The 22,332-nt window shown below is 34.5% G+C and overlaps 1 protein-coding gene across 2 annotated transcripts; it reads right to left on the reverse strand.

Annotated features, from left to right (window-relative positions):
• Window positions 1–4,654: 4,654 nt before the first annotated feature.
• LOC107005023 (SUN domain-containing protein 4) lies at window positions 4,655–9,230 on the reverse strand. 2 transcript variants are annotated; one of them, XM_015203479.2, is made up of 6 exons: window positions 8,959–9,230; window positions 8,355–8,581; window positions 8,195–8,278; window positions 6,070–7,334; window positions 5,857–5,942; window positions 4,655–5,030 (listed from the first exon to the last, which is right to left on the reverse strand). In XM_015203479.2, exons 2-6 carry the CDS (start codon window positions 8,512–8,514, stop codon window positions 4,802–4,804), a joined length of 1,824 nt encoding a protein of 607 aa, XP_015058965.1. In that variant the 5' UTR covers window positions 8,515–8,581; window positions 8,959–9,230; the 3' UTR covers window positions 4,655–4,801. The 2 variants fall into 2 exon arrangements, with proteins under 2 accessions (XP_015058965.1, XP_015058966.1); XM_015203480.2 differs by lacking the exon at window positions 8,195–8,278 and having other exon boundaries at window positions 8,959–9,229.
• Window positions 9,231–22,332: the final 13,102 nt, after the last annotated feature.

Below are 22,332 nucleotides of genomic sequence, written 5' to 3' on the forward strand. Positions count from 1 at the left end.
AAAAGCAATATTTGGTAAAGAGACCTGGTCCTTTGAACTTTCATCATTAGAAACAAGTTAATAGAGTGCAGTCGTAAAGTTGCATGACCTATTGTGGTAGGTGGCGACAACAATAGAGGTGAAGAAGAACAACAATCCTCGATCAATTGCATGCTACTAGGTTATTTTGTCTCTCTTATACATTAGACGCATTGATAATAAACAACCTAGTTTTTACAATCAAGTTCATTCGAAAAAGCAAAAGTCATTTTTAATAAACATTGCTCATATTCAAAAAGGGACCTGATCAAGTGCTGCCAAGTCTTTTATTTTGTTTTGGGTATTGTGTATTGTGCTCTTATATTATAACATCTAATCCTAGGCAGTATTTTATTTTGTTTTGGTATTGTGTATTGTGCTCTTATATTATAACATCTAATCCTATGTTATATTGGGTCATAAATCCTTTCAGTTGTTGTGATTTGAGTTTGAGTTAGTTGAATGTGCGTTAAAAAGTCTATATTATCTAAAGATAGTAGATATATTGGGCAATAGGGTTATTATTTGGTATCTTGTAATAGATGTGTTACAAGGTATATAGGATAAAACATATGTGTTACTATTGAGTTCAATTCATGAGTTGCTAAAATTTATTTGTATTTTGAGAAATCATGTGTGACATGTCGTGGTTTCCAGGTGAACATCCTTATTCATTAATTTTAGCATTTATTGTTCTTTCTATTACTAATACAGATATAGGATCTAGTCTCCTAGTTGATGGACTCGTATAAGTCATCAATTGGTGTCAGAGCCTAACACTCTATACGGTTAAAACCCATAGAGGATCCTGCTCAAATGACAATCAACCACCAAACATTCTCCATTCAATGACCAATACTATGGTTAGTGGAAAACTAGAGTGCATGACTTTGTCATGGCAAAAAATAGCGAACTGTGGGACATCATTTTGGATAGACCTCATGTTCCGATTAATGAAGTTAAGAAAGGAGATATAACTAGGCTTACTCCTAAGACTCGAAGGTAGTACATGGAATTTGATCGAAAGGAGATTGAGAAGAACTATAGAGCAGATAAGTTACTTGCATGTGGAATAAGACTTGATGAATACAACAGAATCTCTACATGTGAGTCTGCTAAAGAGATCCAAAAGTCTTTGAAAATAGCTCATGAAGGAACTTGTCAAGTGAAGTATTCCAAAGTGGATATGCTCACAACTCAGTATGAGAACTTCAATATGATGGAAGGTGAAACCACTCAAAAAATGCACACCAGGTTCACCTCTATCACAAATGAGTTATATTGTCTTGGTGAAACGATCCAAACAAGTATGAGAGAATCTCATAATTATTCCCGTCTTAGGAAATCAAAGTTTATGTCATCACTAAAGCTAGAGATCTTAAAATGCTTACTACATATGAATAAGTTGGGAACTTATAGACTCATGAATTAACAAGAAAAAAATAGGATCAATCCAAAAAGGACCTGATGAAGGATAAAACCTTGGATCTCAAAGCTTCTCAAAGAGAGTTTTGTGAAGAAGATGAAGACATCTTTACTTGACTTGAGGGTTTCACAAGTTCGTGAGAAGAAATGGCGGGTTGCTGAGGAAAAGAAGTACAAGCAAGCCTGCGAATAAAACTGACCTACGTCACAAGTGTGAGAAATCATGACATTTAATCAGACTTTCCAATACACAAAATGGAGGAGTTTTTGACCAAAATGAGCTATTTTAAAAATCAATTTACCTAATTAATACATTTTTAATTTTTTTTACAAAAATAGTATAAACGTACTTTATGGTAACGTTTTAGGATATTTTCATTATAAAAATTCAACGGACAAAAAGTTAACGGGTTGACGACGTTAAACGCATAAACGTAACTGTGAGTAACGTTTTAGGTGTAAAACGTTACTCAAGAGTACGTTTTTGGAGAATCCAATCACGGGCCACTGACTCCAATCCTGCAAAGGCGGAGTCAAATCATTTAACTGTAAAACGTTACTATGAGTAACGTTTTACACCTAAAATGTTACTTTGACTCCCGTTTCTTAAGAATCCAATCACGGGCCTTCGACTTCTGCAAATTTAGAATATATTTAGCTATAAAACGTTACTCACAGTGACATTTTACCTTAAAAACGTTGCTTTCAATTACAACACTCTGTTAAAGTCATATTCCTCCATTTTTCAAACTGACCAAAGTGATTATAAATAAATGTTGTTGTAATATTTTGCATGTTCAAATATAATTCAGCAAAAAATTTCCTTGCGTGGTCCATTTTAAAAATAATATTCACAACCTTTGATTTACATGCAATTGGTATTATGAAACGCGTACCTATATATATACTTTCAACAGTTCAATTTACATGCAATTGGTATTATGAAAATCTTTGATTTTATTTAGATGATTTATAATGTTATATAAAAATATTAATTGGATTAACATCAATATGACATACATTTAAATGTATCATACCTGATGAAATTTTGTGAATATTATTTTTAAAATGGACCACACAAGGAAAATTTTTGTTGAATTATATTTGAACATGCAAAATATTACAACAACATTTATTTATAATCACTTTGGTCAGTTTGAAAAATGGAGGAATATGACTTTAACAGAGTGTTGTAATTGAAAGCAACGTTTTTAAGGTAAAACGCCACTGTGAGTAACGTTTTATAGCTAAATATATTCTAAATTTGCAGAAGTCGAAGACCCGTGATTGGATTCTTAAGAAACGGGAGTCAAAGTAACATTTTAGGTGTAAAACGTTACTCATAGTAACGTTACAGTTGAATGATTTGACTCCGCCTTTGCAGGATTGGAGTCAGTGGCCCGTGATTGGATTCTCCAAAAACGTACTCTTGAGTAACGTTTTACACCTAAAACGTTACTCATAGTTACGTTTATGCGTTTAACGTCGTCAACCCGTTAACTTTTTGTCCGTTGAATTTTTATAATGAAAATATCCTAAAACGTTACCATAAAGTACGTTTATACTAGTTTTGTAAAAAAAATTAAAAACATATTATTTTGGTGAATTGATTTTTAAAATAGCTCATTTTGGTCAAAAACTCCAAAATGGAGTATAAGGATTATGTTAAAATTGGAGGTGTCAAAGAGAAATGAAGGGAACGGGTCACAGGAAAATCTAAAACAAGAGATGCAATTGGCTATGTTGTTAGAAAGTCTCTTGTTGCTCGGGGAGACACATCAAGTGAATCCAATGATTTTGAGCACCCAGAGGATGCATCTATGATGCTAGAAAAGGATATAAAAGATGTCTTTGACTCGCTATTTGCTCCTATGGAGAAATCAAGAGATGACTAGAATGGTGAGGTAACCATTCTCGACATTAACCAAACTCTAATGTTTATTCCATCAAGAAACTGAAAAGTCTAGCCAATGTTATGATTAACTCACTACTGAAAATCGTCCTTTGAATAACAATCTAAACCTTTTCAAAATGAAAAAATTGTCTCAACCGCTTAGATTTCTGAATTTGGAAAAAAGCTTGCCTTAGGCAATGCTGAATACATAGATCTCAAGGAGAATTTGAAGAAAATCCCTAAATACGGATCTAAAGAAAAAGGCGAAGGTCAGAGGCTGCAATTAGAACTTGAAGATAGCCTGAAAAAATTTGAATTGAACTTGGCTCTATCCCTATAAAGAAATGTTCAACTAGAGAGGGATCTAATTCGCGTTAATAAAGAGCTAAACAAATATCTTAGATGGACCACTTCTTCTAAAATGCTAGAAAACTTGACCAGTTAAGAGTATAACAATGAAAAGGGTATAAGATGTTGAAAATTAGATCGCTCATACAATTCTCATTGTAAATATGTTGTTATATTTAATAAGTTAATAACATGCTCTGCTCATTGTGGGGCGAAATGGACATCTTAAGAAAGATTGTGAAGCATGAAAACGGACTGAGAAGAATTTTTCAAATTATGTTGAAAAAAAGGGTAGTATTAGAAGGGCACCTGGTACTGGTACTGGTTCCAAAGTGAAGAAAGTCAAACTGCCAGGACTTAGAAAACACTGAATACACCCCTATCTTCATAACTCAGACTTAAATGGTCTCTCCACACTAATAAGTAATTACTCTATGCAGGTGAGAGAAGGATAGAGTATTCATTTCTGGTTCATCGATAGTGGATGTTCTAAGAATATGATCGAAAAGACCAAAAACTTCGTCTTACTAAAGTCACTTCAAAGTGGAGGTGTCTCTTCTGGAAATGAAAAGAAGGGGAACGTATTTTGTGTCCAAAAGACTATGAGATCTCTTTAACATTAGATTGAAGATGTGTGTACTATGTGAGTGGATTAAAGTATAGTCTTCTTAGTGTGTCCCAAATCTATGACAAAGGAAATAAGTCAAATCTGGTGTCTTAGAATGTGAGAAGTGTAAGAATGTGATTCTCACTGCAAGAATGTAAGAATATATATGCAGCTGACCTGGACAATGCTCTTGGAGATGAACTTACTTGTCTTAGAGAATTTGGGACATGTTTTAAAATGTTAAAAATAGTCCTAGTGTTAATATTTTGAACAAAAATGAAGTTTGAAGCTATTTTTGAGATTTAAAGATTTGAGTTTCAGAATCACCCAAAAATAAATAAGTTCTATGAGCAAACAAGATATTTGAAGAAAAAAATCCAAATTTTAAGTCCAAATGGGAATGGGAGCATAATACTCCCTCCAGTTTTTGAGAACTAAACTATGAAGTTCAGTTCTAAATTCAACAAGACAAAACAAGTAAATGCAGTCATTGCTATATATTACATAAATTACAAGGAAAGGATTATAATTGTAATGGTAGAACTCAAGAGTAGAAAATACCAGGAGTAACTCTCTGAACAAAATTTCTTGGAATTTTCTGACCTAAAATTACCCAAAATTGTATCTACTAGTAGCTTGAAAAAAGCCAATAATCCAAAAAATGAACATACAAGAAAAATAACAATTCCTTTGTTCTCCATGTGTACCTGATTCCTTTGAACCTTTTCAACCTCCTTCCTGCATAATGATGCAAATTTTAGAACACGATGTAGAAAAAAAAGGATCCCAGCAAATATCGAGCAAAAGTAAAAATATTTTTTCTTTATTAGGAATCGTTAATATGGAAAATTGGGCAATTGTTTAATATATTCACTTCTAGCCATCTAATTTTTGGTGTTATACAAGAAATGCAGGGAACCAATACAGTTTCATTTGATTAAAAAAAAGAGGAGTAACACAAGCAAATTCACATTAGTAATGCTTTGTCGTGATAGTAATGTTGTTTATGTATTGGTTCATTTCAATTCCTCTAGTTCATGCACACAAAGTAAGACTTCTGAGTTCAAATTCCTCTAGTTCAATTGAATGTTAGTTTTGTAATACAACATTTGAGCACTTCTTCGGTAAGATATATATTGTGGCATGAAAGTTTTTCTCAAAATAAAGTTAGTGGACATAAAATAGTTTCTGCATTAATGTTCATTTGTGCCAACTGGTTCCTAAACAAAAATGAAATCTTACAATCTATCGCTTCCCAATTTAAGAGGGCATAATTCCTGCATCATGTCAGTTATTTTTACCTACTATCCTACTCATACAAACTAATACAATTCCAGAACGATAACATAGGGCAACGTCCTATCTTAAAATAGAGAAATAATAGAGTTAGGTAACAAGAAGTGTATTTCAGATAGTAAAACATATTGGTCACTAGTTTGCGCAGAAGCCCCAGGGAAAACAAACAGGATAAATTTTGTTGCATTTGAACCAGATATTCCATTCATATTTTGATCTTCATTCCTAAGTGAGACTTGTTGGTTCTATTAGAAGGAGAAAATTATACCTGAGAATAGCATTTCCCCTGATAATCTCTTCCAGCTGTGTGGAAACAAGGGATTTCCATGATACTAGGTCGACAACTTCTTTACCCTGAAAAAAAAAGCATTGTAATAGAATATTTTAGTCAATATAAACTTTACTATATTCTTATGCCACATACAAGAATCTGAAAGGAAAAAAAGGGGAGCAAAGATAAAGATGAAAAAATTCCACATACTAAGGCATCCTTGCTGTGAGATAAACCCCTTATGTCGGACCTAATATTTTGAAGAAGAACATCTTTTTCTCCAATTTCAGAATCGAAGTCTTTAAAAATCTTTCCATATCTAGAATTTAACTCTTCCAGGTATCGTTCCAAAACTGACAAATTGATATCCAGAGATCGTACTTTTTTCATCAGTATCTTCAGACTGTCCCCCGGCATCCTATTTACCTGTTGACGACTAATTTCTTCCACTGGGTCAGGCACATTAGTTGTCATTACTCCCTTTATAATATCAGCTGGAAGATCTTTTTCCGTTTCTTCATTGGCATTTTTAAAAGTTTCGCCGTGATTAGAAACATGTTGAGTGGGCACAGATTTATCCTCATTACTAGTTTGTTCAGGTACAAACAACTTATCTTGATTAGAGATAAGATCCTCAAGCATAATTTCAACAGCATCAACTCCGTACACCTCTAAAATGCTCAGGGTACAATAGAACTCTGAACCATAATGGCCCAGAAGATTCAGTTTAAGATATCTTACCCATTTTGGCTCTGGAAGAAGAAACCTCTGAGCATGCCTTACATTTACAGCGGTAAAATTTCCAAGTTTAATCCATGTGTCTGTAGGATAAATGGGACTACCAAGGAGCTCAAAATCTTTTAAGTTAGACGAGTGATGTTCAAAATTTGCAACCTCCACTGTATCCACAAGGGTTTCTTCTGACAGTTCGATAACAACAAACTTCTCTTCAGCTGAACAAGGATTACGAAGGTACTTGTCCTTATCTCTGCTCAAGATGTTTGAAGCACCTTTTGCTTCCTTGTTGTAAGCCAGGACTTTGGCTCCTTTTGAAGAAGAAGCATAATTATACTCTGATCCTCCAGGCTCTAACCTATGTATAATTCCTTCAGCATGGCCAATTTTGTTATGATTTTTGGCGTTAAATGCCTTGTTTTTGAATTCATCAAGACCTGGAGGCACAGCACGAGCAAATCTGTCAGATTTTGAAGCATCCTTCTCTGAAAGTGGATTTCCTTCACTAGCTTGTTCTTGAATTGCAGGACCAGCGTTGTTGTTTTGCAAAACATCCGCTGATTCTTTATTTGTAACTCGACTTTTCCCTGCCTGTGTACATGAAGTCTTGGCTGAATCTTCGAATTGGATTTCCTGTGATAAACTGTCGGTTTTGCGCAAAGCAAAACAAGTGTCTCTACTATATTGAGGTTTATTTTCTGTATATAATCTTACAGCAACAGGAAAATCTCCAGAGCCATCTACGTTGAACAAATATGACATGTTAAATGCAAAGATAAAAGCTATTACTTCTGAATAACAGTAATGATGTGATAGAAGAAAATTTTCAACATTTTAAACCAACTAAACAAAAATGCTCAAGAAAAAGGAATTAGATCAAGGGCACATTGTACAACTTGTGTGAAGCTTAATCACCTCTAGCTTACTAAGTATATGACCCTAGATAGGAAATTATAGAGGCCAAGGATAAGGGTGGAAGGCTAGTAGTTAACGTGTGTCTTTTAGTTCCCTTAATTGTACTTATTATTATTACTTTCCCATTATCTTATTCTTCGATTTTAGTATTACTTAATGCTCTTTTTGTTTCAGCCATCGCATTATTTAGCTTATTCTCTACTTTAATCTTGTTGGGTACCTAATTTGATATGCTTTTATTTTAGCCGAGTATCTATCGAAATCAGACTCTCTAACAACGTAGAACTGCATACACTCCACCCTCCTCATACCCCACTACTTGTGGGATTACACTAGGTGTGTGGTTGTTGTGTGTAACTTAATCACCCTTTTCGCCTAAGTTGAATGTAAGGACTTTCATATCTAGTTAAGATAAGATGACTCTGATCTTTACTTCTGTGGGGCCGGATGTGAGCTTATCGCCTACTGAGCTTACTCAAAAAGAGTCAATGGGAGTAGACACATCAATAGCCGCAAACGCAGAGGACGAAATCCTTGCTCTTCGGGCTAAGATGCTGACTTTACCGTGGAAAGAGTAATTAGAGGAAAGCCTTGACCTTCCCTTGTTCTACCTTTTGAACTCAGAGATTGAAGAAGATCACTCTATGCAGCGAAAAAGGGAAGATCTCTATATGTTGATAGATACCCGAGAGACTGTATCCTTGGGGATGAGTGAAAGGAGACATTACTCCAAGAAAACTTGCAACCAACCATTCCTTCCCGCTTTTTCCTTGAAATTCGATCTCATAGAGTTCAATTCCAGTTCTCATACATAGAACATAAAAATTCAGATTGATGGAACTAACCTTCATTGACATCACCATGACCAATCCACAAGTTCAAAACGAAAACAAGTGTCCATAGAACAGTAACTGCAGAAAGAGAAACTTTATAAGCCCGTTCCCTCCCGTAAATTGCCTTCTCCAAAGCTCTTCTTTGCAGAAGAGCCCTACGTGATCTCTGCATTGCACATCAATATATGATCTGCTGTGACTCAAATAGTAACAATCCTAAGAAGATCTGGTCAAATATCCTACACCAGGACAAAAAAAAATAAAAATTCACACTTCAATCATCCCTTACAAGCCCAAAGCTCCAATTCAACTATAACATACAATTATAATGGATATTTGGCTCAATTATCAAAATTTGTTACATCACAAATTATGAATCGCTAATAGAGTGCATCACAAGTGAAAAAAATAAAGCAAACACATAACTCAACAGTAAATCAATAAAAGCAGGCCTTTACTCTTCATCATCTCCCCACAACTAACAGCAAACAACAAGAAATTGATACCAATTGCATAAATAACGCATACAAGAATATAAGAATTAGCAGTCATAAGAGTAAAAAAAATCGAAGAACAAAATCAAAGAAGGACCGTGATTAGATGTAGGAAAAATCACCTGATATTCAAAATCCCCCAAAATCGCTAAATTCCAATTGTATATAAAGGAAAAAAAAGGAAACAATCTTTTTTCTGTTTTTGTCTTTGCTGTTTCAACTCGTTGTATTTCACCTCAAGACAATTCCAATCTAACGACTTTTTCTTGCGCATCTACTATTCTTTTTTCTTTTTGAATAACTCTCTCATTGATTCTTCTAAGACTTTGAACAAGAAAAAAAAAGAATGGCTTTCTCTTATACTACCCACTTTTTTTAAAAAAAAACATATTTCTTATAACAAAACCCCAAAATTCTAGTGAAAGTGAAGAATGAAAAGGGATTTTTTTAGGGTGACATGTAAATGTTAAAAGGTTGAGATGACAGACCAATAATTGAAAGTTAAAAAACAGAAGATGACGTGTAAATGCCAGCTGTACCAATTGTAAAAGGTTAGATCTGATGAGCTGGAATTAACCAGGAAAAGCGTAATGGGCACAGAAATCAAGGTTGGTTTCCATTCTGAGTAGAATACGTGGACGGCGTTTGTATTGTCGCCTGTCTCCCACTGCGCTCACTTTGCGTAAATTAGACAAGATTCATCGGTTAAAACCAAAAGAAGGAAAGAGTTATGAAACTTGTAGATTAAAAATACGAAATAGGTACAGATTTTTTTCAAAATTATTACTTTCGTACATTTTTAATTATTGTAATTTTTTTAAGAATCAAACGATAATAATTTGATTAACATTTTATAATGTACTTTCTCCGTTTCAAAAAGGATGACCTAGTTTAACTTGAAACGGAGTTTAATAAAAGAAAGAAAATTTTTTCATCTCGTGTTTCTATTAAAGTTATGTCAAATGTACCAAAATTCCTTTAATCTTGTAGTCTTAAACATGTCACATGGAAAGTTAAAATTAAAATGTTGCCAAAAAAGAAAAAGGGTTATTCTTTTTTAAATAGACTAAAAAGGAAATAAGATTATCATTTTTTAAACAGAGGGAATAATATTTTATCAAATTGATATGCAAAAAAATGAACTTTATACTCCTTGTGTCTCTAACTACTGATCCATTTTTCTTTTTTTAGTTTACTTTAATTAATTATCCATTTTGACAAATCAAGAAGATACTATTTATCTTTACCTATATATTATACACTCAATTAATTACTATGAAAAAGGTAGGATTTCTTGAAAATCTTAATTATAATTCATCCACTTCATAATTAATATGGGTAAAATGATAAAGTCACTGTGTCAATCATTGTTTTCTTAATAAGTGTTTAAATCAAAACTGGACAAGTAATTAGGAACGGAGCGAGTAGTGTTTTTATATAGTTTTTTAATATCCAATTTTTTTGTTTAAAATATTGAATTAATGCAATCTAATATAAATTTGAAAATTAGTCAAATTGACTTTAGAGAAGTGCAACATGACAATTAGAAGTGGACAGATGGAATAGTTTTGTAAAGTTGAATACACATTTAAGGATTGTTTCGCAGATGTATTGTTTGATTTGATGTATTAAAAATAATATATATTACACAAAAATAATTATTTACAAAATTATCATTCATAATGATGCTGGAAAAGATGCAAAAGTGTTTTTGAGGGATAATTTGGTCTTTACCAAAGCTAATGCATATATTAAATCCTTAGCATTACTAATACCTACAAATCCATGATATTAGTAATACACTCTTCAATACACAATAGAGTGTATAACTAATGCAAGTATTCATTGTATATAACATGAAAAAGTGTATCATATAAGACACAACTCATATAGAAAGTTAATGCATGCATTGTTTTTGCCAATGCACTCTATCAAACGGCCCCATAAATTATTATGGCGGTCTATTATATGTTTATACTATTTAAAAGTAATTTTATGTACCTCTAAAATTGAAATGAAAAAAATAAATTAAATATAAAACAAGTGTGTCAAATAATTAAAGTAAAAAATAATTAGAATCCTCCCTCGATGTAATATGAAGTGGAGTGGGTGAAATTTAGTAATGAAGAAGCGCAAGTGTAAAATAAACTCTTCTTATTCTTCTCTTCTGTTCCTTTAATTTTATCACTGTGCTCCTCTTATTATTCCTCTTATTATTCCTTTAATTTTATCACTGTGCTCCTCTTATTATTCCTCCTGTTGAGTTGTCTTTACACCACATACTATTAGAGTGGTGTTATATGTCTTAAGTTCACTTTTAAGTAGTAACGATGTAATAAATCATCATGATACTTTAAAAGTTTATTTGACTTTTCAGAACAAATTCAAATGAATACTTATAAATTTTCCTATTAAAAAAGTCGGACAAATTTTCTATGGCTACATATCAATTTATATTAAAGATGAAATTTAAAAAGAAATTAAGCTAAATTATTAATCAAACTATATAAAAAATGTATTTTATTAGATTGTCTAAAAGAAAATAATAAGGTCATAAAATTAAATAAAAAAAAATTATATTAATTACTTGTTTCACCTTATTTTATTCAAAGATCAATATTTGACTAGACATCAAAATTAAATAATAAAATAGTTAACACTAAATATATTTAGAATATCAAGATTACAATTTTAAATAAATAGTGGCAAAATTCTGTACATCTTTTATCACCATCAATCCAAAAATCTAACATCAAGACACTAATAAGCTATTACCCATAATACAAACCTTCTACACTAAAACATATTCTTAATATAGAAAGAGAGAAGACAAAATGTTATTAAAATCATATTATTAGATATAAAAGTGTGTAATACAAAGCAGGTGAAAGACATCTCACCCAACTCAGTAAGTGACTAAATCAGAAACACTAAAATATGAATTTATTTCTAAAAATCTCATTTGTGTTTGTAGGGGATTGAGAAGAAAGTTGGGAAGATAGACTAGTAGAGAAAATTATGACTTGAAGAAGAAGAAGATGTAGAGTCTTATAATAAATTATTAGGAAATACTAAAGAAATGGCAAACTGTCTTCTATATTAAAATAATATGGCTATATCATATTTTATTTATAATTTATGGTTATATTTAATTAATGAATAGCAAATGAAATTTTATTAAATGGGTATTATAGTTGAATAATTAGTGGGTCGCATTCATAATTAATAGTTATCACTTAACCCATTTATTGAATTTAAGTTTGAGTTTAATTTAAAACGCCTAAAAAAATTTATACAATTTCACCGGCCAAATTTTTTTTTCCCTCTTTTCACGCTTCTCTGTTCCCATTGTCTCAAATCAAATCATTTACCCCAAATCCATTCAATTACTCATAAATCAACTTCACCTCTTGAAAGTATCCACAAAATGAGTATCTTTGCCCATCGGATACTATAACATTGAATACCTATAGTGTGACTGTTCGCAACAAATTTTCGTAGGCGCTGAAAATCAACTGCAAGCAAAATAAATAAAAGAAAAAAATGTGATTTTTATTAATGAATTATTTTGAGTACAATTTCGTTATTCTCTTGATTCTCTCTCCTAAGTTTTTTCGCGATTCGAGGGTCTTCATTAACGTATTTCCCAAATTGTTGGATGATTTAGACCTCCTTGAGATGTTGTCGATCTCTGGAACGTCGGAAAGCGCTTCGTTGTTGTAAGTTGATCTCCGGGAAGAACTCCGTTGATCACTCCTTCGAAGAACTATTTATGTTGATGTTGTAGCTTTCTCCAATTTGCTGAGTAGTTATTGAAGAGTTTTCTGGATCCCACTTGAATGTCATGTCTATCCCCTATTTATAGTTGTAGGGAGTGGACATGGTTGTTTGTGATTGGTCAAAGGATGTTATTTTGACACTTGACGCATTTTGATTTGTTCTTGCATTTGATTGGGACTACCACCTTATTTGGACACGTAGTGTCACCTTGTTGGTCTTGGATGCCTAGTCACTGTGACACGTGACATGGGTTTGGGCTTCAAGATGAAATTGACCTTGATTTTGAATTTAATAAGATGGACTGATTTATGTGTAAAGCCCAAATTAATTATTTAGCCCAAATGAGCATGCATTTAATTCAAATTTTGTATGAATTTAATCCAATACAATTTATGTGTCTACAAATGCCCCTTACTTTGGACTTGTCGACATAGAGGCTTGTCGAAGTTTGGCGACAAGACTTGAAGTAGTCATGAATGTGTTTTCCTTTTTTTTTTTTTTTGGAGACTTGTCAACATGTAGGCTTCCAAATTTTGACGACGAAGGTTGAAGTCTTTATGAGAAATGACCATGCCGATATGTTGAGGTCAACCTTTACTAGAATCTTCATGACAATATTCTCTAATTTATAAGAGATTATTTGACTTTCGGTTGATCATCAACTCATTTTCGACTTGAAATGTTTCAAGCCCTTGAAGACTTATCGCATGACATTTCTTCATAGTGTGGTAATTTTATTTGGGTCATCAACTACGAAATGACCACCAATTCAATGAGCAAGGATTGCGTCCACAAGCTTGACTTGGTGATAGAGACCTTATGGTTTCAACGTAAATTTTTAGGCTTTCACTTAAATAGAACGCAAGGAATTAAAATTCTCATGAAGCGAGTAATTCTCCATCGGACATACTTTTTCATGTAGTTTTCGAGAAAATTTTACCATAATTTGATTTCTATGGATTTTCCATAGTTTGATTTCCCATGGAAAATTTCCATAATTTAGTTTCTATGGAATTTTCATGATTTGATTCTCATGGAGAATTTCCATAATTTGATTCTTATGAAAACTTACCATAATTTGTTTTCTATGGAATTTTCATAATTTGATTCCCATGAAAAAAATTTCCATTATTTAATTCCTATGAAAACTTACCATAATTTTCATACTTTGTAGGAAATAAACTTTCCATCATTATAATTTTTCATAATTTGTAGGAATCAAATTGGTGTCTCCTTGTTTTGAAAGCTATATATACCCGTATTTGCTTTGTCGTATCATCAAGTTCAATTGAGTCCTCTCAAATTCTTTTCCAACTCTGATTTTCGTCACCCCTTTTCAGCTCAGCGCGACTTTGATAGAAAATTCATATCTCATTGTAGAAATATTAAAATTGTAATCCGTTTGATTTTTCTGAACCTAGACTCGCAGAGCCACAACATATCTGAAAATTACGGTCAGACAATTCTCGAATTTACTCAGGTGATTTTTTGAACTCAGCCTAAAATTCTGATGAACTGAACGCATCAGCTTTGCGTGACTTTGCGTAAAAATTCATACCTCAGTGTAGGAATAAAGAAATCACCAAGCTGTTTGCGGTGTTGAAAGAAAATTCATAGGGATACATCATATACGAAAAGCACGATTAGATCACCGCTGTGCTGATTCATTTTTCTATTTGAAATCAGTCTTTCACCAGTCGCAAAATTTGAGGTTATCCCCTTTACTTTGGACTTGTTCTTAATCTAAATTTTTCCCTTTTGTTTAAATTTTTTTGTAGATATTTGATAGAGAAATACGACTTCGATCCCGCAACATCATGCACTTCTACGACCAGATTTGCCGCATCCTCTTTTTGAAATAGTGAGCGACAACCAACAAAATTCAAATGCCAAAGTTCTACTTCTGGAGTTCAGCCTCCTACTATCGGCGTCTTCTCTCTTGTTAGTCGGGCATATGTATAATCTCTTCTCCTTTAAGAATGGTAAAAAATGGATACCAACGACGTTATGAGAAACTTCTCGAGCAAGGCTACTAGCATTAAAGTTCCTTTACTAAAATCTGTGATTCATCATGACGCATCATCTTCCAAATCTTCTCATTCTGATGGAAATTTCAACAATTGGCGTGTTACCTCTTCTAACTTCGGTAATGTTTCTACACACCTAGCTACAGGCAATGGATAGAGGACGAGCTGCCCCGCCACAAGGAGATTTTGGAGCTCATCAAAGTCTATGACGCTGTATATACTTCTTTGTTCATGTACGACTATGAAGACAATGTACTTCATGCTTTTTGTGAACTTTGGTGCCCTTCTACGGATACACTTTCTACTTTCATTGGAGAGATATCCATAGCACTTTGGGATTTACAAGCCATTGCAGGTCTCCCCTTACAAGGATACTTTTACGACGAAGTCATTCCTCGGCGAAAGAATTGACACAGAGGGATAGTAAAAAAGAATTGCTTCTACCCCAATGTTGTTGATATTTGTTTTTAGCCTTCTACAAATTAGCGAAAGATGCTCTCCAAGAGGTGTCCGTTCATGATTGGGTGAAGTTTTAGTTTAGAAGACCTTATAGATATGTTGAGCCTCCGCAAAAGGTTTCAAAGGTACGAGTCACAAAGCCAAGATCAAACCACAATCCTTCTAGACACATTGATTCAAACTTCCTCCCGCGAACTGACGAGGAGAATGCCCCTTTTGTCGAGTTAGATGTGGAAGAATCACTTAGAGATAAGACAAACTTAGCAGCCTTCTTTGCTTGTTGACTTAGCAAATTTGTGCTTTCGAATAAGAAATTCAATCATGTGCGCGCTAGTGTTCTTAAAGTTGCGAGTTCGATGGCTCATGGAAAGAAGTTCTCCTTAGCAGTCCCAGTTCTTGCAAGCATATATCGCGGCCTGAGAGAAATCTCTACTTCTTCAAACTTGAGCGTGGAAAAAATAATTTTCCCCATACACTATGTATATGTTTGGGTTGGGGTATACTTTGGGACTCAATATCGAGCCAATCGTTCACATCGATCGATACCTCTTTGCAAAATTTCTGGCGAGAAGATGGCCAAGTGTTTTGATTTTACTAACACCCAAAAGTTATTTCAACAGGATGATGCTCGTCGCCTCCATCATTTAACAGTGCTCCAAGGGAGGGATTTGCACCTTACCGATAATGGCAAACTTTCAGATTCGTTAAATGAATATGTCATAAGCCTTCGTTCAGGTTATGTAACCCTTAGGCATGATTCAAATTTCATTGTGAAATTCTACAGCCCTGTCAGATTTAGTCGACATTATATTTTTGTCAAGATTTCCACGAAGATCTTATGGAGCGTCCTTACGATGGTACACTGTTGACATTGTTGCAACTTTGGAATTCTTCTTTTCGACTCAATACCTTTTTTGAAGTCATGATTCCGACATGCCCATTGAAGGGTGCTCCTTTAATGACCCACGAGTATGTATATTGGTGTTCATCCCAAAGGATGAATACTTCCCAAGGAAACCTCCGCATCATTTTGAAGAAGAGAAAGCAAGACTCATCCACTTCATCTAAAGAGGCTTCTGATCAACCAAAGGAAAAGTCACGTCTTTCTTCTAAATATCAAGCGATGTCAAATGATACATTGGAAGTCGCTAAGACCTCATCCATTACCAAAACCTTGAAAGATGTGGATGTACCTGCGAAATCAAAATCGAGGCGCCTTACATCAGCCTCAAAGGCGACTTCACTTGCTTCCAAAGTTGGTCATGGTTCTTCTACAACAAATGAACTTCATGTAGCATCAGACAATGATAATGACCAAACGTCAAACCTTGAGACGCCTTGTGATGAAATTTCTCTTATGTATGCTTCACCGAATGGTGTTGGACGACCCAATGCGTCTTCTAGTCCAACGGATCGTCACTGGAATTGTCCAAAAAGAAAGGCACAAGAGCTAGAGGATGCTTGTCGTGTTATCGACATTTTATATACCATTGTCATTGATGATAATGACTTTCTTGATGAGGATCCGGACTTGGCATCTCTGTTTGAATTAGCAAAACAAGTAAGACCCTCTTTTTTTTCTTAATCTAATCATCTTTTTATTTCTTTTAATTTTTTTTAATTTTTAGTCGACCTTCAAGAACTATATGGTGACGACCTTAACAATGGCGCGGCTATAGATTTCATAGTAGATCTTGATGCGGCTGCAAAAGACTTTCATTCTTCCATTAATAATGTGATGCCTTCATCGGAAGTAGTTCCACCAAGAAAATCACCTTCTATTGACATGATGCCTTCATTGCGACGTGGTGCTCCTACTTTTGATCCACAAGAAATAATTTACCGTACCAAATCATCCTTTGTTTCTGAGATGTGGGGCACATTGTGTGGATGGATTACACAATTATTCTTAGGTTCTTCAGATGGCGTTACACCATTAGAGTCAAGTATCGCTTCAACTCTTGAGGATATTAGAAAAGTAAACATTATTGATTTCTCTTCTTTGGAGGATCAGCTATAGAATTTCTTCAAGTCGTATGCACAGTATGATACTTTAAGATCATCAAAGATAGCTAAAGAATCACATGAAAAGGCCCTCTTTGATGCACAACGTCGCCTTGATGGTGCAAAGCTAGCACATGAAAAGTTGGATGGATCCATGGAGAAACTTCAAGCAACTCTAGCAGATATGAAGAATGACTTAAAAGACTTGACTCAAGAAAAAGAAGGTTACCGAGCTCAATAACAAATATCAGGAGAAGTTTCCAAAATTCAAGAGAATGTCACCACTATGGAGTGCGAGATATATACCATTGTGGAAAATAATGTGATGTCTAACGATGAGATTGAGAGACTAGCCAAGCTAGAAGAGGCAATTGAAAAAATTCGCCAAGAAATCATAAGTTTCAAGCTTTTTCCATAGTTTTTTTTATTTATTTGCTTAGGATTTTCTTACTCACTCATTAAGGTGTAGTGGTTCCTTTTTTTGTTAGCAATAAAATAGTGACAAATTTTCTTCTCTTCAATTTCGAATTTTTGATTGTTTTTTTCCCACGAGCCCTCTTTGTTTTCTGGAAAAAAGGACTACATATGCTAGTGTTTATTTGAGGATTGCAACAAAACGTTACTTTTTTCAACTTTCTTCAGCTTTGCGCATATGTGGAAGAAATTCATAGCCTGAAGTAGGAGCATTGAAATACGTGCTTTTTTTTTCGTTGGAAAGACAACTGAGAGATCTTCAATCTGTATAAAAATCTAATCCATGGGATTTATGGTTTAGTACAGATTTGAGTTTGAAGTTGATTCAAAATCTGCGTGCTTGAATCTTCAGTTTTCTTCAACTTTGCGCACATGCGAGAAAAAAATCATAACGTGAAACAGGAGCATCAGAATAATGAGATTTTATTTTTGTTGGAAAGACAACTTAGAAATATTTAATCTGTATAAAAATACCATTCATGGAATTTATGGTTTAGTACATATTTGAGTTTGAAGTTGGCTCAAAATCTGTGTGCTTGAATCTTCAGCTTTGCGCACATGTGGAAGAAAATTCATAACGTGGAGTAGGAGCTTCGGAATGATGAGATTCATTTTTTGTTGCAAACATAACTTAGAGATATTAAATCTGTATAAAAATCACATCCATGGGATTTATGGTTTAGTACCGATTTGAGTTCGAAGTTGGTACAAAATGTGAACTCTTGAATCTTCAGCCTTGCGCATCTTCGGCAGAAAACCAATAATTCCACGTATGAGCCTCGAAATGATATGATTATCGTCCCTTTGGAAGCATAATTCATAGACGTACAAACACATATAAAAATCACAACCAAAAGATTTTCAGATTAACGCAAATATCTTTTCAAAGTCATCTGAAATTCTGCTTCGCTAAACTCTTCAGCTTTGAGCAACTTTGGGAGGAAATCAATAACGCGGCGTGGGAATCTATAATTTTTTTTCAAGTTGACTATATGCCCAGAATGCCATTTCCTGAACTTTGTGATCTCTTGACAACAACAAAAGACTGTCTCTTGAACTTGGAGTGTTCAGATAATGATTTTTACGGCTATACTATTTCAACATAGAGCTTTATCCGAAGGGTATTCCGATTTGATTTTTTCGGTAAAGATGGCCCTAATTTTGAGTAACTTACTAAAATATCAGTGATACACCAAATTATCTACACCGTAAGCAAAAACACAAGTAGAATCGCAAGTCGCTTCATCCAATGCCAATGAATTCATCAGCCTGCCGCATATCAAATATTCAAGTCAAAATTCCTTTTGAATTGATTAGATTAACACCCGAAGTTGACTCCAAATCTAACATGTTTGATATGGAACTTTGAGCTATCAAAGTTGAAGATCCATGACTCAATGTAGGAGTTTCTGTTTATGAGCTTCTTCTTTTTGTTGCGGATAGGGCTTCAGGAATCTTCTACTTTGCTTGTTTGCGCTGCGCTTGAACTCATATGCTATCTACCTAATTTTTAAAAAGCTAGTATGATGATCACGCAAGGCCACTAAACCCTTTTTTTTTACTCATTTGACTGAAGTCATGGTAATTACTCCAAGCGCCTACGTACCTTGGTGTAGAGGATCAAGTCATATCGTAGTTCAAGATGATGAGTTTTATTTTTTTTATTTTTTTTGTCTTTTATTTTATATTTTTTGGCTGTACACAGTTTATACTCTTGCCGGCCAGGAGTAACATGCAGTTTATGCTCATACCTTAAGGAGCGTAGCCAAGCTTCATGGGAAATATTTCTTCAGGAACTTGGCGTTGATTGGACCAACTCTTACACTATCTTGGTCGACACTTTTATAAGAGCCACTTGAATATGCCTCCTTCACAACATACAGTCCATCCCATTTTGATGTAAACTTGTCACCAATGTGTTTGTTGAGGATTATGGATCTTCAGACTGCTAAGACCAAATCTCCCACTTTAAATGATCGAGGTCACACTTTCTTGTTGAATGCTCTTGCAAGTCGAGATTGATAACACTCAAAACTTTGTTGTGCTTCCAATCTCTTTTCATCTAATGCCTCCAGCTCTGCTAGACGAAGTTTTAAGTCCCTCTTGGACTGCTATTGGCAATGATGGAATTTGCTTCTCCAATGGAAGGACTGCTTCTACGCCATACACTAATGAAAACGGGGTCACCTGCGTAGCCGTTCTAAAGGTTGTACGATATGCCCACAAAGCTTCACCAACTCTCTCGTGCCAGTCCCTTTTAGTCTTTGTAACTACTTTCTTCAATAGGTTACCGAGTGTCTTGTTAAAAGCTTTAGCAAGACCATTGGCAGGTGCATTGTACATTAAGATTTATGTTTCTTAAAACTGAACTGCTCGCACAAACTACTCATGAGTTTATTGTTGAAGGGTGTTCCATTATCAGTGGCTACATCTTGGTATGTCATATTTAAAAATTATGTTTGATTTGATAAAATCAACAAAAATTTCCTTTTTTACCTCTCTTAATGGTAGAGATTCAGCCCATCTAGAGAAATAGTCAGTGGAAACCAAGATATACATTTGTCCTTTTGACGACTTTGGAAGAGGTCCAACAACATTAAGTCCCCATGCATCGAAGGACTATGAGGCTACAGTCGGATGTAGAGCCTCTGGAGATTGATGGATGTAATTAGCATAAAATTGATACACTTGACACTTCTTGGCATGCTCTAAGGAGTCCATCACCATTGTTGGCCAATAGTAGCCCATCCTCTTGATACGAAAATGAAGTTTAGGTTAGTGTGCTCCACATGTGCCAGAATGTGCCTCTACCATTGTTTGTTGAGCTTCTTCTTTGTCAAGACACCGCAAGAATAGCCCCTCAAAAGAACGACAAAAGAGTATTCTATCATGAAAAATGAATCGTAGTGCCCTTCTCTTAATATATGCTCTTACTCGTGGATCCTCAGGCAGTCTACCATGTTCAAGATACTCAATCAAAGGTTTTCTCCAATCTTCTTCTTCAACCACTCGAATAGATATATGATGGCTTTCATAGACTTGAAGATCAAGACAACTAGAAATAACCCATCGATGACATATACACAACATGTTGTCTCATTTTCTCTGAGTGCCATTGTTGTAGACAAGTTAGACAAAGCACCTGCCATGCGATTTTCTTCTCTTGGAACGTGATTTAAGAACACTTGATCAAACCTTTCAAGTAAAAACGTAGCATATTGGTGATATGACAAAAGATATTCTTTCTTCACCTCGTAGCTCCCGGAGAGTTTATTGATATCAATTGTGAGTCACCGTATACATCCAATTGATGAATGTTCATATCTGATGCCATTTCAAGGCCCATAATCAAAGCTTGGTAATTTGCAGCATTGTTGGAACATGTTTCACCTAGAACAAATGACAATGGTAAGATTCGTCATTCTGGAGATATCAACACCACCCCTGCCCCTGCTCCCTCTCGGCGTGTAGATTCATGAATGAACATTATCCATACTGGCAGATCTTCAGTGAAAAATGCATCTTTATCAGTAAACTCATCTGAAATTTCCCATTTTCAAGGAAGAGGGTATCAGCAAGGAAATTGTCAAGTGCTTGCCCCTTCACAGCTTTTTGTGGTGTGTCTATGATCTCATACTGATTAAATAATATATACCATCTTGCTAGACATTACTGAGAGAGCTGATCGAGTAACTACTAAATTCACGGGATCATCCCGAGAAATTAGTTTGACAGTGTAGGCTTCAAAATGATGCCTCAATTTTTTTATTGCATAAAGCTATGCTAAGCATATCTTCTCGATAGGTGAATAATTCAACTCAACCCTATCAAAGTCCGACTCAAATAGAGCAATGCTTGTTCCTTCTTAGCTTCATTTTCTTAGGCAAGAAGTGCCCCAAGTGATCGCTCTTGCGATGCAATGTATAGTATCAATGGCTTTCCAGAAGTTGGTGTCCCTAATACTGGTGAATTCAACAAGTAGCTTTTGATTCTTTAAAAAGCATTTTGACATGATTGGTCCCAGTGGAAAGGAGCATTTTTCTTCATCAAATGGTTGAAGGTTGACATCGTTTAGCAAGATTAGAAATGAAACTCCGGATGAATGCCAAATTTCCTTGTAGAATCAGAGGTCTCTCAAGTTCTTTGGCTCAGGAATTTTTTAAATGGCATCAATCTTTGGAGAATCAACTTCAATTCCTCGGTGACGCACAATGAAGCCAAGAAACTTTCCTGAGGTAACTCCAAATACTCATTTGAGCAGATTCATCTTCAAGTCAAACTTCCTTAACCTTTCAAAAACAATTCGAAGGTCTTCAAGATGGTGTTCCCTTTGTTTCGTCTTTACCACTAAGTCATCAAATATGTTTTGCATTGCACTTTAATAGGTGGCACAACATTCTTTAGACCAAAGGGCATCACTTTGTCACAATAAATCCCTTTCGGAGTTTGAAATACAGTGTATTCTTCTTCTTTTTGGAGACATTATGATTTGATAATATCCATAAAACCCATCCATAAATGACATAGCTTCAAGCCCAGTTGTAGCATCAACCATGAGCTCAATGATTGGCAGAGGGAAGTCATCTTTTGGACATGCCTTGTTCAAATCTCGAAATCAACACAGACACGTATTTGAATATTCTTCTTCTGAACAGGTACAATATTTGACATTTACAAAGGGTATTTAACTTCTCGAATAAATCCAGTTTCGATGAGCTTGTTGACCTTCGCTTTAATTTATGTGACCAACTC

The sequence above is a fragment of the Solanum pennellii genome, chromosome 11, assembly GCF_001406875.1.
Source record: "Solanum pennellii chromosome 11, SPENNV200".
In the NCBI taxonomy this organism is placed as follows: domain Eukaryota; kingdom Viridiplantae; phylum Streptophyta; class Magnoliopsida; order Solanales; family Solanaceae; genus Solanum; species Solanum pennellii.

Bases quoted from the DNA above. Each gene is read 5' to 3' on its own strand.
- LOC107005023 (XM_015203479.2), bottom strand. From the start codon at position 8,514: ATGCAGAGATCACGTAGGGCTCTTCTGCAAAGAAGAGCTTTGGAGAAG. The intron at 8,279-8,354 runs GTTAGTTCCATC...TCGAATTTCAAG, and splicing joins TCATGGTGATGTCAATGAAG to GAAAAAGCGGGAAGGAATGG. The intron at 5,943-6,069 runs GTATGTGGAATT...TTTTTTTTTCAG, and splicing joins CTCACAGCAAGGATGCCTTA to GGTAAAGAAGTTGTCGACCT.